The 18612-nt window shown below is 36.2% G+C and overlaps 2 protein-coding genes across 3 annotated transcripts in view; one reads left to right on the top strand and one right to left on the bottom strand.

The window, feature by feature from the left end:
* Positions 1 to 1011: 1011 nt before the first annotated feature.
* Positions 1012 to 6302, bottom strand: fbp1a (fructose-bisphosphatase 1a). The gene is made up of 7 exons (XM_039649954.2): positions 6006 to 6302; positions 4725 to 4887; positions 3955 to 4047; positions 3708 to 3848; positions 3036 to 3173; positions 2782 to 2901; positions 1012 to 1614 (listed from the first exon to the last, which is right to left on the bottom strand). The coding sequence occupies exons 1-7, from the start codon at positions 6173 to 6175 to the stop codon at positions 1426 to 1428; spliced, it is 1014 nt and encodes a 337-aa protein (XP_039505888.2). The 5' UTR covers positions 6176 to 6302; the 3' UTR covers positions 1012 to 1425.
* A 1830-nt stretch (positions 6303 to 8132) lies between these two features.
* The window catches only part of kank1a (KN motif and ankyrin repeat domains 1a), a 59058-nt gene continuing 48578 nt past the window's right edge, over positions 8133 to 18612 (top strand). For both annotated transcript variants that reach the window (XM_089130148.1, XM_039649917.2), the window contains exon 1: positions 8133 to 8262. The gene's annotated coding sequence lies outside the window, so the exon portion shown is untranslated. The remainder of the gene's footprint in view (positions 8263 to 18612) is intronic.

Genomic DNA, 18612 nt, shown 5'->3' with positions numbered 1-18612 from the left:
TATGATGGACTTCAATGGGAACCAAACGGTTCAAGGTCCAAAAGACACTTTCAGTGCAAACTGCAAACTGTTCAAATGGCTTTAAACGATTCCAGACGATGAATAATGGTCTTATCAAGCGAAACGATCGCTCATTTAATAAAAACATAACAAAGTTTAAGTTTTTGTGACTCTCCTGTTCGAACTCGTTTATTAAAATGAACAAATCTTTTTTCGTTTCATTTGGTTTATTCAAGGAATGAAATGAACTAGTCGACTCGGGAAAAGATTTGTTCATTTTGATGAACGAGTTCGAACAGGAGAGTCACAAACGCGCATCACAGAACAGAGCAAGGCGAGCATTTGAGCTTATAAAACTTAAACTTTATAAAACTTTTTTTTTTAAATGAGTGATCGTTTCGCTTGATAAGACCCTTATTCATCGTCTGGAATCGTTTAAAGCCCTTTGAACAGTTTGCAGTTTGTACTGAAACTCTCTTTTGGACCTTGAACCGTTTGGTTCCCATTGAAGTCCATTATATAGAGAAAAATCCTGGAATGTTTTCATGAAAAACATTAATTTCTTTTCGACTGAAATTTTCTGACAGCATTTTTTTAAAAAAGTGAACTACTCCTTTAAGTGCTATCAAAGTGTCTCGCGCGCCAGAATGATTGAGTGCACGCAGACGAGACGAGAGAGGTAGCCTATGTATCAACTTGTCTTAGTTAAGGGAATAACATAGTTTAATATATTTAAAAAAAAAAAAACGGTGCAGTAGCCTTTGACTTATTTTAAATGATTTATTCATGTACATTATTATTCTTATTTTCTTCTTTGAAGTTACTGGCGCAAGGGTGGGACCAACCTGTCACATCGCAGCATATAGTCAACCACAACAATCCAACCAGTTTCCCTTGGATAAACTCACCGCCGTTTCACTCACAATAGGGAAAAAAATACTATCGCAACTTCCGTTTCATGCTGATTTTAATGTACAAGTTCTTATCACAGAGAAAACATCTTTCAAAGTCTTTGTTTTGCCAAGAGCTTTATTCACAGCTTCCCTCAATAGGCTCCAATAAAGGCACAATATATTTTGATCTGTACAGAATGAAATTAGGTCAATTTAAATTCAAATCATCCTCATGAACTTGCTTCTGTCTTTTCGCTGGACAATTCCAGCAGCCAAAAACACCCGCAGAGATTGTCTAGTGCAGAACATATCGTGTTTCTCTAAAAGAAAATGTTTTGGTCTCAAGTTTTTCACAAAAAAATTGTCACTGCTTGGTCCGTGTTCTCTAAAATACTTCTTATATTTCATTTTTGGAGGTATAAAATGTATAAAAACATTTGGTTTTAGGGAATTAGATCTACATTATGGAGTTTTTTTGAAAGCAAGAATACATTTTGGTCTCTCATTCTGGAGTCTCTCTGACTATTGGTCTTCATTTATGGTGTTTCTGAAAGATGGAGATGTACTCTTGGACGTCATCAGGGGAGCCCATCACCACAGGTACCCGCTGATGGATGTTCTCAGGCTGGATGTCCAGGATGTTGGTGGTCCCTGTGGTGGCCATTCCTCCGGCCTGCTCCATGATGAAGGCCATGGGGTTGCACTCATAGAGAAGCCTGAGCTGAAGAGGATAAAAGAGTTTTACAAGTCTCTACCATCCAAGAACATTTAGTTAGGGCGTCCTCCCATTCCTACAGCTCCCCCTATAGGTTTTAAAAGCAGCTGTAGCAGACACAGGTGAGTGAAGCATTAGATGCTTTCTCACTAAGGTATTTGAATTATGAAACTGTGAAGTAAACAGCATGGCACAAAGGTTTTAAACACGTATCTAAAATGTAATGTATCCTATTCCAGGATAGATTCTTACGGATAGAGAGAATAAACATTGACACGCCTGCATATTTGACACCCAACAAAAGAAGTGGAGCAAAGGTCATATATGCTTTCCATGTCATCGCTCCATTTAACTATTTCATTAAATAGAACAGTGTTTGCAAAACTATATGTAAACTCTTAAGTGAATATATGAATGTCATTAAATGAATTAAACACTACATTACATTTTACATTGCTACATAATCAAATATGGTAGTTCATTGCACCTGTGGTTACTCTGAATGAACTTGAGAGGAATTCCTTGGGATCGGTTGGTTAAAAATGTCTCAGAAAAGTACAGATTTTCTTAACTAGCACTTCTAACCTTTCTTAGAAGGTGTTAAAGGAGCTGTATGCAAGAAATGTATTTCATTTAATCATAAATTTTCCCTGATATGTCACTAGACAGTAAGAAATCCTGTTCATTTCAAATACTTATATCACTAACAACAGTAGTCCGGGCGGGATATTGTCATTTAAAAAATAAAGTTGCAGCCCTCAACTGATGTTGATGTTGTCATGTTGTGTTTTGGTCTGATTTTGGGGAATACCCCGCTCTACAGTAAGTGATTGCAGTACCAGTTTTGGCCACAATCTTGCATATGACTTCTTTAATGCATTCAGGTATTTTTAAGACTTTAACTTAACTTAAGACTTTATCAAGCAACAATTAAGGCAATTTTAGATCATATTTATTCTATCAATGGACTAGTATTCTACAGTATTACCGAATATATGGCTATATTCATCTGAATATATGAGAGCATATGTATCTGAAGATATGACTGTATTCAGGTTACATGTGTTTAAATGCGGTTCAGAAAGAAAATCGCACAACAGTTGATTTATTAGCGTGACGGCATCTGCGTTTAAACAAGGTCACGTGAATGTAAACAATGTTCAGATGAAGTACCTTTCCTTTGGGGCTCTTCACATTAGCAGGGTAAAGGAAGATTCCTCCATAAACAAGTGTCCGATGCACATCTGCCACCATTGAACCTACATAACGGGCTCCATAGGGCGCACTGCCATCCTGAACACATTTGTACAGTTATACTCCATGTGTGTCCTTTAGTAGCTGGTGGAGGTGTTTTTGAAATGTATAAGATTGTTCAGCTTGTATTATGATACATAAAAATATGTTTGGGGGAAAAATTCATACTGAACCTCCGGAAACTTTTTCTTCTGCAGGTACTCTGTGACGGCAGGATCGAAATAAAGGGCATAACCTTCATTCAGACTGTAGATCTTCCCCTTCTTCTTGATCTTCACATCTCTGTCCACCAGAATGAACTCTCCAATAGCCTGACATGACATTTAAATGCATTATGTGTTATTTAGTGCAACTTATTGTCTTTGGAAAGCATTTGTGGTGTGCTTTCAATAATCACAGACAATAACTTAGATTTCTCCTCAGTTAAAAAAAGAAGGAAGACAAAAGATACATTTATAGTTATAAAAGTCTTACATTTTTTTCTAGTGATAAAGTATGTTTACGAGCTGTTTAAGTCGTAAAATTTGATTTAATAAAAATTGTAAACTAAATTATTTGATTAAGACTAAATCCAGAAATGATCCCATGATGGGAACCCCTAAAAGGTACCACATAGACAACACTTTATGGTTCTAAAGAAACCTTTCTTCTAAGAGATTACACTGTTTCAAACTATGTCTCTTAGCTAAAGAAATGTTTCATATCATTTCCAGCTACAAATGATTAATAGCTACATGTTCTTAGCATGCTTTGTGTAGACTGAATAAACTGTGAAACCAACTGATTCTCCGGTAAATGATCCCAAAAGTGATGTGTAAAAAATGGTGCAAGCAAAACAGACTCACTGGATCTAACATGAAGCAGTTCACTCCCTGACCAGTGGAGAGGACAATCATGGTGGCACTGCCATATAGTGCATATCCAGCAGCCACTATGTTTCTACCAGTCTGCAGGGCATCTTTCTCAGACGGCTCGCTGTCTGTGCACTGTGAACAGAGCAGTCATTAAAGTGTGTTCAGATATAGGGGGGAACGTGGACTGTCATGGGCTGCTGGCATACTTGCAAATCTATTAAATATAATTCAGTCATACCTTTTTGTAGATGGCAAAGATGGTTCCAATCGAAGCAAGGCAGTCAATGTTGGATGAACCATCAAGAGGGTCAAAGCAAACCACGTATTTTCCCTTGAACACATGCAAGAAGCTTTGGTTAGATACATATTACTGAAGTAGTGGTGCGTCTTGACTTACATTACAGCCTTTTAATGATGTAGCACTATCATGAAATCCTCACACACACTTGACTGGCTTATGTCTAATTTTAACAAGTCTTTTGACTAATCTAGTTCCATGAGTTACAGTTATTCATGATTACTGGATTAAATTTTTTTTAACAAATCATTTTGTAGAAATTGAACTTCTCTAGAGCAGAACTATTTAAATCCATAATTAGATTTCCATGATTTTTAAGGTTTTATTAATCTGTAGTAACCAGGACTGGAAAATGCCTTTTTAAATTTCACTGAATTTCCAGGTTATGACTATGGAAACTCAATTGATAATACGTCTTTGCACATGTATCTCAGTTTCATATTCTTGAATGTCATATTAGATTCAGGATGGGTTTCTGGTCAATTAATACAGGTTATGAGCTATAAGCTTGCATCTCTGAAATCAGTCATGTGACTAGGTCTCCATGTTCTCCCCAGGAAAGGGAAATTTATCTGGAAACTCACACTTTTCCATTCTTGGAATAGACTGTGAAGAGTTATGAACTCATTGGCTATGTTTTGGCAAACACTTTAAACAAAATATATCTTTATTAAATGGTTTATGATTAAACACTTAAAGTAGTACCTTACCCGTCTATCTGGCTCCACAATGATTGCAGTGCCATGTTCCTCAGTGACCAGTACACATGAGGTGAATGAGGATTTGATCATGTTTATGACGAGGTCATTGGAAAGGATGTCCAGCTTCTTAACCTGATCACCGGTCACATTGGTACTTCCAGCAATGCCATACCTGCCAGAAATATTTCAAAGTCATGAGTTGAATCATATCAGAGGGACTGAAATGAGTTATTGTTTCTCAATGCTTTATAAGTGTTGTATAAAAGCAACATCACACTAGTTCCAGTACAATGGCACTGTTTGCTCATGTGATACATGCATACATGTAATGGATACTGAATAATGAATAATTTGTGGCTCAATTTATTTAATTTTTTTAACAAACTTCAGGTTTTTCAGTTCTGCTGACATTTCCTAACACTGAAGCATCTCTATGCTATTAGTTTCAAAACTTAATCACATGTGGATGACATGAATCACATTATATTGATGTCTGAACACATTTTTCATAAACATGCATACAACTAAAAGAAAATGTTCAGGTCATATTTCACTCAAAAATAAACAAATAAATAAGAAATTATATATTTTTTATATAAAAAGTGCATTGAGAATGAAAAAAACTAAACAAAACAAAAGAACAACAAATGCTATGATGTATAATTCATTTTTATTAATCTATTGCATTCCAATAATTTATTTATTTATAACAGGACAATGTGCAGTTACATTGAAAAGATGGCTGCACCAGATCTGTAGTCCTACACAAATACAATCACATGACAAGATAAAATTACATTACAAAAACAATTAACATATAAAAATCATGTAACAGTGATGGTTATTTTAATACAATATAAAAGACAATTTACTAGGAAAGCACAGTATACTGGCATTAAAAACTGCACAAAAAATGTTTTAAATGTCACAATGCAAAAATATAAATTATCAAAAGTATAAGCTTTGGTAACATGAATTTACAGTGTCCTTGTTACAGCTTACACACACTTAATGAAGTTAGAACATTATATTATGCATTACTGCAAGCAGATAACCATAAACCAACTAACCATAACCACACATTGCTAATTACTAAGTACTTAATTGTATTAAACTTGTCTTTCAAATCTGATTGGTTGATTGAAATGCTTGTACTTGGTGGGAAAACACATTTACCTTGTATAGTAAACAAGAGATGGAGTGTTTTTAAACTAAAACAAAGTAGGCTATGCATCCCATCCCAAACACTTTGGAGTCCCAATCGATTTAGTCAAAGGTGTGCATACTCACAGGTGCGCGATGCCAGCTTTCCTGACAGCGCTCGAGATGGCTTTTACAGCCGTGCACATCGCGTTCAGAAGAGTTGTCAGCTCGCCTGTGCCTTTGGCTTTCCTGCCCTCTTCAAGCAGAAATCTCGTCAAAGTCACAACATTAGTGTCGAATGAGCTACGGTCTGACATGGCTGAAGTCTGCAGAGATAAAGATCTTCTTGCTGATGTGAAAAAGATCTCGCTGTTGTATTAATACTATGGATAATTCCTGCAACTCATTCTATCGCGGAAACAAAAATATGAAGGCGGAAATGGTGCTGGAGAGGGGTGTAAGGAGAGCTAAACTAAACCAATGAGAAGTGCACAGCCAGAGGTTTAGAGGTGTGACAGTAACTGACTGACTGCGTGGAAGTTTCAAAACAATGTTGCATTGTGGAAACAGGGGTGTGAATGAAAGCCCCCTCATGCCTGATCTCTGCTGTGTCATCATGATCATGGGTTTGAGTCTGACCCTAGACTGTCACTGTAAAAGGTCTGACCGTAGACAGACTGCATGTAGCCTACGAGTGCCAGCAGTTTTTGGGGGAATGTTCTTCTTTTAACTTATTTAATCCCACCTGTAAATGTTCTAACCAATATTTCCTTTTGAGTTTGAATGGTCTACAAATGAGCTGCTGAGAGTTGTCAACTATAAGTCTTCAGTCTGCCATGTTGTTGTCGCAGGCTGGTTTATTATATGTTTATTTATAGAGCTTTTTCATTTTATCTATTCATTTTACTGAAACATCAGATTTTCTTTCTTTTTATACAGACAGTATGAAAAGAATTATAATCATATTTTCAGTCTGTGCTAAATGGCTATCTTTGCAAAAATATTTATGCTGTGAATATTCAGCATTTTACTTAAAATGAGAAAGATTCAATGATATGGCAGTGTTGTAAGAAATTTAAGGCTAGCCATTTCACGAAACCTGATTCCACCAAATGCCACATAGTCTTTGTTGATCCTGGATCAACATTCTGATCAACCAATCAGATTTGAGGGACAAGTTTACAGTTTAAAAAAAAAAAAAAAAAAGATTAGAAGGTTTACAAGCAGGATTAGGTGCTTTGATTTCAGAGATAACTTGTGGGTATAGGTTTAGGGATAGGGTGTGATTATATTTAAATTATGAATTTTTACATTTTGTGTGGATTCTGACTCCATACAGTAGGCTACTACCGGTAAGTAACCACTAGAGGTCAGCCCTAAATAAGTGTTTCTTTTCACTTTCCCCACTGAGAAGCATGAGGCCATTTCAGCAAAATGTTCTCATAAACTTTGACTAATAACAAACATAGACATTAAAACAGACTGAATGTATAGGGTCAATAAAGAGAATTACCTTAAGAAACACTCCTGTTGTTGCCTAGACCCTATAGGCCTACTCTCTGAAGCTGTACATCCCATCTCAACCCTCAATGATCAGCCACACCACAATACTAAAATAATGATCATGGATCATCCATGTAATGACGCAAGTAGCTATTATTATTATTTATTATTATTATTAAGAATAATGCATATGTAAATTTTTGAATGGGGTTACTTTTATAAATTAATTAATATCTAATAGGCTATTTCATAGGAATATTGATATGTATAATTCACTTCTAGGTCTTCACAGAATGCCTGAGAAACTTGATTCCAGGTGTCCTCTAGTGGACGTGTATGAAACCAATTGTGTTGTTTTGTAACAGAAAGTCATATTTTGATTAGAAACCCATAATATTTTCCTGATATTGTTTTCCATGACAATTAATTTGAAAACTAGTTAGATTTAAGTGCGAATTATAGTGCTAAATTTGTCTACATTTGTACAGAGCAAAAATCACTAATTTAATTTCAGTCATTTTTAAAGACCAAGGAGAAGTTGTTGTCATGTGAAACTTTCAAGCATTTGGATAGGCCTATCTGTGAAAAGCCCCGAATGAGACTTCAAACTGTGACATGTATGTTATCAGAGAAATTCACAAAACTGTAATGTCCACTACAGTGTACAAAAGTGTATTCCTGGGTCCCAGTAGGATGAGCAGTAAGGGGAGCACCTGCCTTTGTGTACTCAGTTATTTGCACGTCACGCTCTCACGTCAGGGAACATGTATTGTAGGGAACAAGCACCGAGCACGTTCTTGTGCGCATGAGCGAGGAGGACAGGAGGACACTTCACCGGGACTTTTACAAAGGCAGCGCATGGACGGGAGAGGGACGTATAAACAAACTTTTTTAAATAAAGGTAGGCTAATTCATTGTTCCTTAAAAAAAAACAAACGCTAACTACTGCATAGGCTACTTATAAACTAGACTTTATTGCTCACTTCAGGGCGCGTGCGAAACCTGATCCAGCAGCTGTACAAGGTCTGCAAACACTTGTATTTTTCTGTGGGATATGTTAAGCTGATACATTTTGTCTTAAGTTAAAATTATGAGTATATTTATAAACATAAATGTATTGTGACAGTGGTATAAAAACACTGAATGTATGCTGTAGGAACGTTTGAGAATAAATGCTCTAACGTTAGTAGGTGCATGTCGCACTCTACTTGTCAAGTTAAGAGATTACAATATAATTTTAATGGTTAACAGGGTCCGAACTTTTAAGGGGAAAATAATATTCTTCAGCTGTTGTGTGTTGAGACTTCTCGGTGAACCCATTATTTGTTTTTCGATAAATGAATGTTATGTAAATAGAGTTGTTGCAGATAACCTTTATGTCAGGAAAGCATGCGTTCTTGGTTTTCCCGCTACACCATGCGTTTAAGTTTTATGTTTATTTATTTAGGTGTGATGTTGTCTGCTCTATGATAAGCATAAGTTGTGGTTTGTAGTTCTCAGTTGAATGAGTTGGCTACATGTAGGCCTAGATAGCAGGGTAGGTAATTGTGCAAGGTCTGTAACTGTGTTTTTGTGTCTTAAAGTCAAATTTATAAAGTTTCTATTTGTTTGTTAAATAAAGTAACTTAAAAAATCTACAGCCCTAAACTAAACGAATGTCAAGTGAGTGCTGGTGTTAGGCTAGGCCTACTACACGTATATGGCCAGATGATTTGTGTCACTCAAATAGAACACACAAACATTTGACAATTTGGTTAAAGTGATTGTTTCTACCTTCCCTGGTCTCCCCTATTAAATGAATTTCCCTGTATTCATGTCCAGCAAATTTCAAAAATCTTCAGATGCAGTCCTCAGGTCACTTGACAGGAAGTAATTATGATGATTGCCTTTCCTGTGCAGATTTCAGGAAGTTTGAACTGATTTTCTTGATAACCTCACTACTGATGTCTTAAAGCTGCTTGGTAGTGGTTTGTGGTAGCCATTTACTGAAATTCTTATCATTTTTTTCACTACTGAATTTATTGTCATATCAGTTCTTATCCAGGAAAATGTAGTTGTACAACCAAAATGCTTTGCACCTTAAAAGATACTACCACCATAATGGGCTACTTGATGTTACGCGACAATAAACCGGGACTATACACAAACCAAGACGAGACAGTGCATCGCGTCATACAAACAAAGATAAAACTCCATCAGGGTTACTCACGTGACGCTAACATAATGGGATTTACTAAACAACATGACATGCCCTAAATAAGGAAAACTCACTAACTATTTATGCTTTAAAATAAATAACCAGGGTCTTCTAATAGGACAGCTTTTCATAAAGGTCCAAGAGAGGACTTTTAGTCCTGAAATACACTGTCTAGTTGTATTGACAGTTCGTTGTGTGTGCTGTGTTGGCATGCTCATTCTTCCAGCTTGGCATCGTTGCCATATACAGTCTGCAAGAGACTCTCACAAAGACATTATTATGCCCTAGTGAAAAGGATTGTCAGCGACCTACAAATATTATCACCATCAAAAATGAAACCTCTGTTTGGCGTTTATCTGAAACAAGGGAGCCCTTTCCCCTTTCAAATATCATTTACTGGATGCATTCACCCATCATTTCAACAGCAGACAATTTTTAAATTCTTCTTTGTTGGATTGAGTCTCTCTCTTATTCCAGTTGCACTCCTCAAGAAGTCTGTGACCTCTTAGACCACATTAAACTTGTGATAGTATATTTTGTAAGGGGCCAATCCAGAGGAAAATCGGCAGATCCACAGGGTGTGAACTGTTCTGTTCTGCTCCGAGACTATGAATGGAAGAAGGCTTTGTGATGCCGAGACATCTTTTGGAGGTAGTCCCAGTTGTTTAAAGAGGGAACTGTTTCAAGATGAAAGTCTTCTAAAGCCTCCTTTCACCAATGACATAATGAAAGACCATATTAAAGAATGCGAGATCCCTGTCTGCCTTTATGCTTGCTTTCCAGAGGGATTCTCATTGTTAAAAGCAAGATGGCTATAGATCTTTTCTTTGAAGCCGGGTGCTGTTCATGGGTGGCAATGTTTTGAATGTGAATTTTACTTTCTACCCATGTGAACACATACATGTTCCTGTTCATTTGAAAACAATAGGATGTTCTGAATGCACATTGTGTCCCTCATTAAATATTTATCCTGTTCTATTTGGTTTTTTTTTGTACCATCTTGCATTTGTTAGCAACAGTAGGCTTGGTTTCTGATTACTACTTACAAAATAAAATGGCTACAACTACAGTTAAAAAGGATAGATGGATTAACAAATCATTTATTCGCCCTTATGCCTATCCAAACCTGTGTTACCTACTTTCTTTTGTGTTACAAACAAAAATGGTGTTTAGACGTTCTTCAAAATATCGCCTTTTGCAGAAAATAAGGAAATCAAGGCAGGTTTTAAAAGGCCTTTGTGGGCATATGGCAGAAGCCTCCTCAATTTGCACCTTGCTGAGGAAGCTTTCCACATTGGGATCAAAGCTCAGTTCATGGTGAAGGGAACTGTCACCCCTCTCTCTCTCTCTCTCTCTCTCAGGCTGTAAAATCCACACTGCTGCCTGTTTATACAGAGGAAATTACTTCCACTTTGCTGCTTGGTTAGAATTGTTTGCAATTCTAATCTACCCCCTTTACCCTCCCTCCAAGCCTACCAAACATCTCTAGAATCGCACACTATGTGGATGGGTTACCATGTCTTTTTAGGCTTGTTTTAACACCGCTTCTGCTTTATTTGTTGTATATAAAGTTAGTTCTTAAAAAAAAGGTTATAGGTTAGTTCTTAATTCTTTCATTACTTGCTCCTGGTCAATATATACTGTCGTTCTAAAAATCTATTTGACCAAACGTAATATTGTGAAAAATTATTACAATTTAAATAAACTTTTTTTTTAATTAATATATTTTAAAATGTAATTAGTTTACGTTTATGTATATTCTGTATATAGATTTATATATAATTTATATTATATATAAATATTTTATATATAAATCATATTGTTTTCTTAAATATATATGCATGTGTGTGTATTTACATGTATATCACAAAATAATTATACACAGTGCACCCACATATATTATGTAAACACAGACTTTTATTTTGGATATACGATTAATCGCGATTAATCATTTGACAGCCCTATTGAAAACAATTGTGCTGCTTAATATTGTGAAAACTGATACATTTTTTTCAGGATTCTTTGATGAATAGATAGTTCAAAATAATTACTTGAAATATAAATATTTTATAAGCTTAGAAAAATGTCTTGTCACTTTCTGATTAATTTAAAGCACACTTTCTAAATACATTTATTTATTTGTTTAAAATAAAAAAAGTATATATATCACCCCAAACTTTTGAACTGTATAGTGTAGGCAAGTCTTGAAATTCACTCACTTAGTTATTTGTCGTCATAATTTAACTTATTTATATTGTTTAACAATATGCAGACAGAAATACAATCCTGTGTTTAAATTAGTCATCACTCATAATTTGGGGCGGTTATCAATTTCAGTTACTCATTCAAATGGTACAGCAAAATAAGGTTTATAATTTGATATAGTAAACCATGCTCCAGTAATCCTTCTTTAAGAGTAAATGCTGTTTTCTATCTCTTTAAAGTGAAACACGTCATTTTTTTTAATGACTTCCCAGTGGGAAATTGTTCCAGTTGTTTGCACTCAGAATGTAGTGACCTTTATTTCCATGCAGTGATTTAATCATCTGCATTTGATCAACTTCATGTTTGTTCATTCTCTTGGTGGAACAGGATGTTCATAATAAGTCATTTCCACCATAAGCAGTAAATTTACCTCCAGTTAAAGCCTTTTCTAATAAAAAATCAGCCTTTTTTTTGTCCTGCTAGCCTCAAGGAGGGTTATATTTGAGGAATAGTCTCGGGTACAAGGCAATTAAAATCAAGAGGCAGGAGGTCCAGGCCTTTTGTTGTTGTTAACTGGTCATATCCAATCAGGAACCATATTGGCTTGTTTGACCGTATTCAAGACACTCCAGTATGACTTTTTGCTGAGGATGCTGTCTAGACGTTCGTGTTTAGATATTAATTAGAAATTAATTATCTAGATCAAAGTCCGGTGGGAACTTCCTCTTGTTATTTCCTCATTCATTTAATGATTGCAATATTTACAACAAAAGTAAAATGGAGGCAGTTTTATGGGGTATTGCTTTGCTTTTTGTAGTTTTGTGTTCACAGCTTTGCCTCGAGCATCCCCGTAACTTAAGGGCTTCTCAAAACCTCCCGGAATATAGCTTTCTTTGGTCAGTTGGATCAGTGCATTGCTTTCAGGCTTTTCCCTTTGCTAATGAGAGAGAAATTAGTAAAGGTTTTTAATTAGATGCGCAAAATGCAGAAAAAAAGCCTTTGTGATGTATCAAACCTGTGTGACTTGAATTGCTTGTTATTGTTGGTTGTCTCTATGTGGCTAGCTTTGGTTCACAGACTTAAAGTGCTTTGTACAATCATAAAATATTTTCTTTGTAACCCAGAATGGACCAATTGAATGGCTGCATTCTGATACACAGTCCAAAACACTGGATTAAGAGGAACACCTGGTCATTTGACGTCTTGAAACATTCCAGTAAAATAGAGAAACAACGGATCAGGTTTCCTGCATCCCAGAGAGCTCTCAGCACTTTAAGGTCATTGTCCTGAGACTATGTGGCTCCCTGTAACACAGTGACTTTATTCTAGTCTGTTTTAGAGGTTTGGATTGATTTCTTAGAATAGGAGGTTGAGAAGTGCGTTACTCATCCATCTACTGGTTCATGTTTACATGTTGAACATGTAACGTTGCCTGTTTTCCATCTTCAAGTTTAAAGTTTGTTTCCCATATAAAATATTTTCATTTCATAGAAGATGTCCACAGTATGTAATCCAGGTTGTATAATTAAATTCCTTTTTTAAAATGTCAGAACGGGACAAATGGGGTTCTATATTATTTATTTCATCATGCATGTAATTGGTGACATCACTATCAATTTTAAAAAGTGATAACTACATCACTCAGTTGTTCCATCTTAGGTATGTCTAAGAGGTTTCTCTGTTTGGCTCTTCTCCATGACTTATCTTCACTTTCCATCAGGCATTTTTCATCAAAATGAAGGTAGATAGATTGTAGCAGCGTGAAGATCTTGTCAGGTGACGAGAGAAAAGATGCAGCTGGGATTAGTGAATGCAGAAGAAAAACTCCTACATTCTCAATGTTTCAGTGTTTTCACAGAGGTCTTTTTGTTCTTTGTGACGTATGGCACACCCACATTTGCAAGTGACATTCATTTTTGTAAATATGGTTTACTCTGAGTCTTTACATAACTGTGCCATTTGACAGTGAAGTTAACATAAGTCAAATGACTGTTTTCTATCAGACTGAGCCACAGTTGACTTGCTTTCCATAATATGTTGACATGCACAAGTACAGTCTTCATCTGTCTGTTGAAATGTATACCAAGCATCACTTGTGTCTGATTGCAGTATGTTCAAAGGCTGGAATTCTCTGCACGACTTATGCACACATTTTTGCCCCGATTTACAGTCTGGACAAGTCAACGGCAGTTGCTGAAAGAAAGAGCCAGCAGATGTTGGGCAGGCTGAGACGAGTTTACAGATTTCACAGAAAACACTTACCCCCACTTTCACAGACAAGGCTTAAGTCTTACTAGTCCCAGACTAAAATGCATGTTTGAGCTGTTCTCACTGAAAGCAACTTGCTCTGACAAAGCAATTTTAAAAGACAAACAATGTCAGTGGCATTGTTTTGTCTCAAGATGCACACCAGCAATATAAAAGCTACTTAAATGTCCTAATTAAACTATGGCCTAATCCTAGCTTAATCTAAGCCTTGTCTGTGAAACCAGGCCGTAGTGAATGACGGGTTCAGACTCTGTTTTTTTTTTTTAAGCTTCAGGCTTTGATTCCATTCAGACTGAAGATATAAAACCTTTTGAGCAAATTTCAGAAAGCATATTGTTTCCATTTGGCATCCATCTCCTAAAAACAAGGTGCATGTTCCTGGTTGAGTTTGTTGTGTTTGGAATGACTTAAAAGTATGGTAGTGTATTTAATAGTAGTCACTAAGTGTATGATGCCCAGTTTTTGTCTATAACCATTTAAAAAGTCGACACGAATATGATGCATAGTGTTTAAAAATATGTTCAGATTTTAAAAGTTGGGCAGTATATTCCAACACTAAAGCCATGTGTCCACCAAAGCGTTTTTAGCCAGCTGAACACGTTCTGCTGAAGATGCCGTGCATTGGGCGCTTGAGAGCGTTTTGGCAACGCTGCATTTTTTCCATTGAGACGTTTCGTTGCTATAATACAGAATATCCGCAGCAGTTTGAATGTTGACAGTTGGTCAGTGTGGTATTAGTCCCGCCCCTCCTCCACTGTGATTGGACGGCTGGGTAAACGTGACGGTTTTATCCAAAGTTGAACATTTTTCAACTCCCAGCGACCAGTAAAAACGCCGGGCGTTCGGCGCTTCAGCGTGGAAAAAAAACGCTCAGCGCCTCGGTACGCTCATGGCGTTTAAAAAACGCGGTGCTCCCATTGAAAACAATTGAAAACATACGCCAGGCGCGTGGAAAAAAGCTTTGGTGGACACACGGCCTAACATAGTAAACATGCTGCACAAACCTAAGCCACAATTGCATTGCAACTCGAGAAAAAAATTCAATCAGGTTTGTAGCCCATACAGGTCAGATAGTGGCATTGTAAATTTGAATTTGTGCCATCAGATCTACACTGGAAAGAATGCCTCCCTGGGAACTCTTGTGCTGGATGATACCTTCTCTAATTGGTTGTTTTGATGGCTGCTCATGATGGAGATCATGTAGACTGGAGCAATATCATACTCTTACTATTCCTGCCATATAAAGATATCCTAAAAATGGTAGGATGAGTAGTATGTGGTTCTGAATTCAGCAATTGAGTCGATCATTCGCCATAAACATTTTATAGCAAGATTCCAGCAGGTCTGATTGAAGTGAGGAAAAGATATTCAGGGAATGAACCCTCCAATGTTCCCTACACTGACTTCTAAAGTTCAGCGCTCAATGGAATGCAGTGTAGGGTAGCGTTGATGAATAATGAGCTGAAGGTTTGGGGCAGGAACAGGCAGGTCTGAGGAGCGTGCAACTTTGCTCAGTTGAGTGCCCAACATTTATACAAATCTGCCTTGTTTGAGATCTTTCTTTATACATTTTAACCCTAGTCATGAAGTAGCTGCATTGTCTTTTGTGACTATAGACCTTAGTCAGGTTAGATGCCATATTGAATTTAACACGGGTGAAAACAAAGCTGTAAGGGATAAACATTGAGTCTTTATAATGGTGCACACTATTTAAAGGTTCTGGAGATCACTTCATTTTTACAACTTACAACTTTTATAGAGTTTTCGTCTACTGAAAGTTTTATTCGGAAAGATGTTTTGTCAGTTGAACAAATGGTAGGTTGTTAAACAACCATATAATCCATTGAGTGCACTAACTCTACCCCTCACAGCTTTAGTTTTATATTCTGACAAAATACAAATAGCTGGTGATCGATAGATTTAGTTTATTAGTACTGGAGGCCCTGGAGCAAAGATGCCAGAGTTCAAATTGAATCAGCTGAGCAGCTACCATTGATATGAATGGGAATGGTAAAAGTTTCTCCAGGTATTATTGACCTCCAATGTATCAAATAGGCCATTATTTAGGCTGTGTGTGTATGCGTGGATTTAAGAGCCCACATTTGACTGTATGTGTTGTGGCAAACTGACAACCTACAGAGAGCTTGGTTGACTGACCACTGATCTCAGGTTTCAGATGAAGGCGTCTACCTCAGCCTGTCAAACTGCTTGAGTTACCCCATCAATGTCAGCTAGGCCAATGTCCTACACAATACCTTTAGCTGTCCAATGGTAACATGCAGATGGTTTGTTTGAAAGCAACTTTTAAGAATAAAGACAGGATGATATGGAGGGTTTAATTTCAATTTCAATTTTTCAATTTCAAAACACTTTATTTGTCCCCAAGGGGCAATTTGTGAAATATATTCAAGAACAGGTATTGTGTAACATCCTTCCAGTAATTTGTGTTTGTCGTACAGAATAAAAGCCTTTCAGAACTTTACATTTTTAAAGATGTATTCAGTAGTTGGTTAGCATTAGCATCTCTGTTTTTTGTGTGCTTTAAGTGCCTGTTAGTGAAAGGTTGATCATGAACGATTCATTCATTTTCATCTATTCATTCATGAATGTTCATTCATGAACGATTCATTCATTTTCTAAAATAAAAACAGACATACCCTCATTAATATTTTTCATCATCTAAATTCATCATCTATATGAACGATTCATTCATTTTGAACGAATCTTTAATATGACTCGGGAACAAGTTGTCTCAGAGAGTGGTTCGTTCATTTTGTGTTGCTCATGCATGTGCAAAAGTTTCTGTACTGGAAATTAAAATTATAAGTTCAACTCTCGAGTCTTTGGTTCCGAGTCGTTCGTTATCTTGTCACGTCACGTGATGTGATGATGTTGAATGCAGAAAAATTAGTAATAATTTCCATAGTAATATTTTACTCTTAAAGTTTTATGATATGTTTCCAGTCTCAAAAAAATTGCATACGTGGTTATTTTCTATAACTTGTGATGAATGAACGACTCAGACCGAAGACTCGAGTGGTGAATGAATCATTTGTTTCTGGGACCGACTGCATAGCTTCAGCCTATGGCACTGTGAGATGACAAACTATCGAATGACTCCGATTGCGACCCGGCTAAACAATTAATAAATAATTTCTGTTTCGCATAATTTGGCTTTGGCTGCATTTATAGATTTTTTTTTCTTTGATATTGGTGTTGAGAAGGGGAAAGATGCCTTTGTTTTGGCTTGTCTTCAATAGCCAAACTGTCACTCTAAACAAGGTCTCATACCACATCTTTAATTCGAACACATTATTTTATTTGAGTGTACACACGCTGGCAGCGCCGCTTGCTGTCTGTCTGTGGTGGTGATTAGCTACGATTCCAACACTGTAAAAAAAATATTGATGGTTTAACTTAAAAAAGTAAATAACCTGGTTGCCTTAATTTTAAGTTCATTTAACTGGAAAGTGAGTTAATACAATGAAGGGGATTAATTTAACCATCAGAAACTCAAAATTATATGCTATCTGAACTAAATAAATTATTTAAGTTGATTTGACAAAAGAAAAAATGTTGTGATTACTAAACTGTAAAAAAAATATTGTTGGTTTAACTTAAAGAAGTAAGTAACCTGGGTTGCCTTAATTTTAAGTTGATTGAACTGGAAAAAGTGAGTTAATACGATGAAGTAGATTAATTCAACCATCAGAAACTCAAAATAATAAGTTCTCAACTAAATAAATTATTATAAAGTTGATTTGAGAAAAGAAATATGTTGTGATAGCAAATCTTGAAAATATTTTTTTTACAGTGAAGGCTGTTCAAAATCCACATTACCACTCGCATAGTTTTCCATTAAATTGCACTATATTTGTTCCAAGTCATTGTTAATAATGCTTTATAGGGTGGAAGATTTTGTATTGTGCATTTTTCAGCAAAACATTTAACTTTCTTTCATTTGAATCATATAGAGAGTTGTAATAATATAGATTGTTGTGAACACCGTTAATAAATAACATTTATCAATTGACATGATTCCGCAGTGATCCTTACCAGAACAAGCATGCTGTCACAAGCTTGTTCCTTATGTTGAGCTCTTTATGTTCAGACATGCTTTATGTTGCTAAACTTTAGCTTCTATTGATAACACATGTACAAATACTCTCTGTGTGATTTAAAAACCACAAGAACAGCCTGCTAATGTTTTTACTTAGCTAAATTGATAACAACATGCTTACCTAACCTGAAAGTGTCTCTCTTGCCAATTTTTGTCCCACCATATTTACCTTACTTAAAACCGAATTTGCTACTGTCACGTTTCTGCTTGATTTTAATCTGAAATAACCAGGCTGTCTGTGTGGGATTCAGTGCCTGGCCTCTCTTAGCTTTGTGCCGAGCTAAAGCAAAGCCCAGTTCATAATAGTCCTCTCAGGTTTCTGTTTTCACTAATAGGGGCAGGTTCACCTAGGTAACCAAATTTCCATATGGATTCAACCTTCTAATATGTCTTTTCATCCTCCCCTTCATGCTTTTGAGGAAAAAAAAAATCAAACAAGTTAATGTGTAGTGAAAGAAAAA

This window comes from Pimephales promelas, chromosome 4 (assembly GCF_988280905.1).
Source record: "Pimephales promelas chromosome 4, fPimPro1.hap1.1, whole genome shotgun sequence".
Classification (NCBI taxonomy): domain Eukaryota; kingdom Metazoa; phylum Chordata; class Actinopteri; order Cypriniformes; family Leuciscidae; genus Pimephales; species Pimephales promelas.
The sequence above is the reverse complement of the archived record's forward strand: the minus strand, read 5'-3'. Positions and strand labels throughout refer to the sequence as shown.

What these genes read in the sequence shown, in the direction of transcription:
- fbp1a (XM_039649954.2), bottom strand. Translation starts at nt 6,175, where the DNA reads ATGTCAGACCGTAGCTCATTCGACACTAATGTTGTGACTTTGACGAGA. An exon ending in ACTGCTTCATGTTAGATCCA is followed by an intron (nt 3,174 to 3,707) that starts GTGAGTCTGTTT and finishes ATGTCATGTCAG; the next exon opens with GCTATTGGAGAGTTCATTCT. An exon ending in AGAAGAAAAAGTTTCCGGAG is followed by an intron (nt 2,902 to 3,035) that starts GTTCAGTATGAA and finishes AAATGTGTTCAG; the next exon opens with GATGGCAGTGCGCCCTATGG.